Below are 4,341 nucleotides of genomic sequence, written 5' to 3' on the forward strand. Positions count from 1 at the left end.
GGCTCGGCCTTCGGCTCATTCAGAGGCGGTTCTCGCCTCCCATTGGCTGCCGCCGCCGTAGCGGGGCGGGGCTCCGCTGCCCGGAAAAAAATGTAACTGCGTAAAAAAGTCCTCGCCTGGGTGACGGATGCTCAAAAGTTCAGAAGTTTTCCCAATGCTTCCTTAAGCGGCCGGCGCGCGAGAGACTGAAAAAAGGTGACGCGGGGCCCGGGAAGGCGGCCGGCGCGCTGCCCCCCCGCCCCTGGTTATTTGGCCGCCTTCGCCGGCAGTTCGGGGCAGTCTCCTGGAAGGCGCAGGCAGTGTGGCGAGAAGGGCGCCTTCTTGTTTTTTATTTTTGGCTCTTTTTTTCCGTTTGTGCCTGGAAGTTGTTCTGCGAGTTCCTCCAAGGCGGTTAGCCGCATCCTCGTCTGGCCCTCTCCCCTCTCAGCGACCCTCCCTCGCGGCTGCCGCGGGTCCCGAGGTGGCCGGAGGCGCCCAAAGAGCCCAAGCGAGCGCAGGGAGAGGCCGCGCAACCGAAGGCGCTGGGAGGCGGCGGCGGCCGAGCCAGACGCAGCGCGCCGGGCCAGCACCAGCTCGGCGGGGCCGGGACTCGGACTCGGACTCAGCGGCCGGCGCGGCGCGGCCCGGCCGGAGCGAGGGTGGGGGGCGGCGGGCGGCGCGGGGCGGCGGCGGCGGCGGCGGCGAGCCGGGGCCATGCAGGCGCGCTACTCCGTGTCCAGCCCCAACTCCCTGGGAGTGGTGCCCTACCTCGGCGGCGAGCAGAGCTACTACCGCGCGGCGGCGGCAGCGGCCGGGGGCGGCTACACAGCCATGCCGGCCCCCATGAGCGTGTACTCGCACCCGGCACACGCCGAGCAATACCCGGGCGGCATGGCGCGCGCCTACGGGCCCTACACGCCCCAGCCACAGCCCAAGGATATGGTGAAGCCGCCCTACAGCTACATCGCGCTCATCACCATGGCCATCCAAAATGCCCCGGACAAGAAGATCACCCTCAACGGCATCTACCAGTTCATCATGGACCGTTTCCCCTTCTACCGGGACAATAAGCAGGGCTGGCAGAACAGCATCCGCCACAACCTCTCGCTCAACGAGTGCTTCGTGAAGGTGCCCCGCGACGACAAGAAGCCGGGCAAGGGCAGCTACTGGACGCTGGACCCGGACTCCTACAACATGTTCGAGAACGGCAGCTTCCTGCGGCGGCGACGGCGCTTCAAGAAGAAGGACGCGGTGAAGGACAAGGAGGAGAAGGACCGGCTGCACCTCAAAGAGCCTCCGCCACCGCCGCCAGGCCGCCAGCCTCCGCCCGCGCCGCCGGAGCAGGCAGACGGCGCCGCGCCCGGACCGCAGCCGCCGCCTGTGCGCATCCAGGACATCAAGACTGAGAACGGTACGTGCCCCTCGCCGCCCCAGCCCCTGTCCCCGGCCGCCGCCCTGGGTAGCGGCAGCGCCGCCACGGTGCCCAAAATTGAGAGCCCCGACAGCAGCAGCAGCAGTCTGTCGAGCGGGAGCAGCCCTCCGGGCAGCCTGCCTTCGGCGCGACCGCTGAGCCTGGACGGTGCGGATTCCGCACCGCCTCCGCAGTCCGCGCAACCTGCGCCGCCGCCACACCACAGCCAGGGCTTCAGCGTGGACAACATCATGACTTCACTCCGGGGGTCGCCTCAGGGCACAGCCGCGGAGCTCAGCTCTGGCCTCCTGGCCTCGGCGGCCGCGTCCTCGCGCGCGGGCATCGCACCCCCGCTGACGCTTGGAGCCTACTCGCCCGGCCAGAGCTCCCTCTACAGCTCCCCCTGCAGCCAGAGCTCCAGCGCCGGCAGCTCCGGCGGCGGCGGCGGCGGCGGCGGCGGGGGCGGCGCTGGGGGCGCAGGGGGCGCCGGGACCTACCACTGCAACCTGCAGGCCATGAGCCTGTATGCCGCCGGCGAACGCGGCGGCCACTTGCAGGGCGCACCCGGGGGCGCGGGCGGCTCAGCAGTGGAAGACTCCCTGCCTGACTACTCTTTGCCTCCAGTCACCAGCAGCAGCTCATCGTCCCTGAGTCACGGCGGGGGCGGCCAGGAGACCGGCCACCACCCTGCAGCCCACCAAGGCCGGCTCACCTCATGGTACCTGAACCAGGCGGGCGGTGACCTGGGCCATTTGGCGAGCGCGGCGGCGGCGGCGGCGGCCGCGGGCTACCCCGGGCAGCAGCAGAACTTCCACTCGGTGCGGGAGATGTTTGAGTCGCAGCGGATCGGCTTGAACAACTCTCCGGTGAACGGGAATAGTAGCTGTCAGATGGCCTTCCCTGCCAGCCAGTCTCTGTATCGCACGTCCGGGGCTTTTGTCTATGACTGTAGCAAGTTTTGACCCCCTTCCTTGTCCTGGCACCGTCAAAGCCGAACTGAATAGAATCCCAAAGCAGGAACAGCCGAAAGAATCCATCAATGCAAAATCGAAACTAAAAAATATGCAATTTAAAATACGAGAGATATTCAGCACACCAGCAAACACATTCCCTTCCCAAATTCAACTCACCAGCACCAGCTCAAAGAAAACTATTTTCTTAAAAGATTAATCCAGAGCCACGTCCACTTTGCCTTATCTAAATAAACAAAAACGTAAACTATTTTGTACAGAGACAGCAAAATCATGGTTTATTAAAGGACAGTGTTACTCCAGATAACACGTAAGTTTCTTCTTGCTTTTCAGAGACTCGCTTTCCTGCTCCTCTCCTCTCCCTTCCCCTGCCTTCTTCCTTGCCTCTCACCTGTAAGATATTATTTTATCCTATGTTGAAAGGAGGGAGAAAGTCCCCGTATATGAAAATCGCTTTCTTTTTATTCATGGACTTGTTTTAAAATGTAAATTGCAACATAGTAATTTATTTTTAATTTGTAGTTGGATGTCGTGGACCAAACGCCAGAAAGTGTTTCGAAAACCTGACGTTAAATTGTCTGAAACTTTAAATTGTGCTTTTTTTCTCATTATAAAAAGGGAAACTGTATTAATCTTATTCTATCATCTTTTCTTTCTTTTTTGTTGAACATATTCATTGTTTGTTTATTAATAAATTGCCATTCAGTTTGAATGAGACCTATGTCTGGATACTTTAATACAGCTTTAATATAAAGAAAGATTTCAGAGATAAAACACGCTAGGAGTTATCTGCTCTCCGCCTAAATCTCTGAAAAAGAGAAACTCTCTGACTAGTCCTTGTAAAATTTCACTGAAATTCTTTTTGTTTAGATCTTTTTTTGTTTTTTTTCCTGCAGCATCTTCTGCAAAATGTACTGTACAGTCAACTTGCTTTGTGGCTAGTAAAAAAGATAATTTCCTAAACAGATTTGAGTTGGCATATAAACAAATACTTTTTTCTCAGTAATGACAGAACATGATTTGGAAATCTTAAGCCCATGAATCAGCAGCAGTCTTACTACAGTGATACCTGTGTGTAGAGAGATGCAAATGTGCCTGAAGATATACACAGATGGATATTTGGCTCATGTTTCCCATATAAAATTGCATTGCATATTATACATCCCTGTGAGCCAGATGCTGAATAGATTTTTTTCCTATTAATTTCAGTCTTTTGTAAGAGGAAAAATAAACCAGTTTTTAAGTATATGTATATAACTCATCCACATTTACAATCCTTCGTGTGTTATGTAGAAGGGTTGATTTTTTTTTAAAGATACAAATATACTGCGGGTTGGAAAGGGATATTTAATCTTTGGGTAACTATTTTAGAAGATATGTTTGTAGAACAATTATTTTCGAAAAAAAAGATTTGAAGTAATAACAAGAAGGAAGGCGACAAGGGCAGAACATTTAGTCTGGGGTGGTTTCTTTTCAAACCAATTTTTTCTTGTTAATTTACAGTTAAACCTAGGGGGCAATTCGGATTGCCCCCTCTCCCCCTTTTGTAAATAACCCAGGAAATGTAATAAATTCATTATCTTAGGGTGATCTGCCCTGTCAATCAGACTTTGGGGAGATGGCGATTTGATTACAGACATTCAGGGCCTTTCAGTTTGTTTTCGAGATAATGCAGTTTCCTATCTGCCGCTCCTATCTAGAGACAACACTTAAGCAGTAATTGCAGTTGCTTGTTGTCAAAATTTGATCATTGTTAAAGGATTGCTGCAAATAAATACACTCTAATTTCAGTCAAAAACTTCTCTACGTGGCCTCTGATTCGCTCGCTCCCCTCCCCCAGAGCCGTAACCGAATAGCCGGGGACGATCGCAGCGGTGCTGGCGCGGTGTCTCTCCGTTCGGGTCAGGCCGGCTCTGGCTGGCGTCTTTAAATCTTCCTTTGGCTGTCGCAGCCCTAGGTCCTAGGTCCTAGGGCTGCTTG

The 4,341-nt window shown here is 54.7% G+C and overlaps 1 protein-coding gene across 1 annotated transcript; it reads left to right on the forward strand.

Moving 5' to 3' along the window:
- Positions 1 to 671: 671 nt before the first annotated feature.
- Positions 672 to 4,021, forward strand: Foxc1 (forkhead box C1). The gene has a single exon (XM_076857844.1). The coding sequence runs from the start codon at positions 694 to 696 to the stop codon at positions 2,350 to 2,352; it is 1,659 nt and encodes a 552-aa protein (XP_076713959.1). The 5' UTR covers positions 672 to 693; the 3' UTR covers positions 2,353 to 4,021.
- The last annotated feature ends 320 nt before the right edge of the window (positions 4,022 to 4,341 follow it).

Source organism: Callospermophilus lateralis, chromosome 6 (genome assembly GCF_048772815.1).
Source record: "Callospermophilus lateralis isolate mCalLat2 chromosome 6, mCalLat2.hap1, whole genome shotgun sequence".
NCBI classification, from domain to species: Eukaryota; Metazoa; Chordata; class Mammalia; order Rodentia; family Sciuridae; genus Callospermophilus; species Callospermophilus lateralis.

What these genes read in the sequence shown, in the direction of transcription:
- Foxc1 (XM_076857844.1), top strand. Translation starts at nt 694, where the DNA reads ATGCAGGCGCGCTACTCCGTGTCCAGCCCCAACTCCCTGGGAGTGGTG.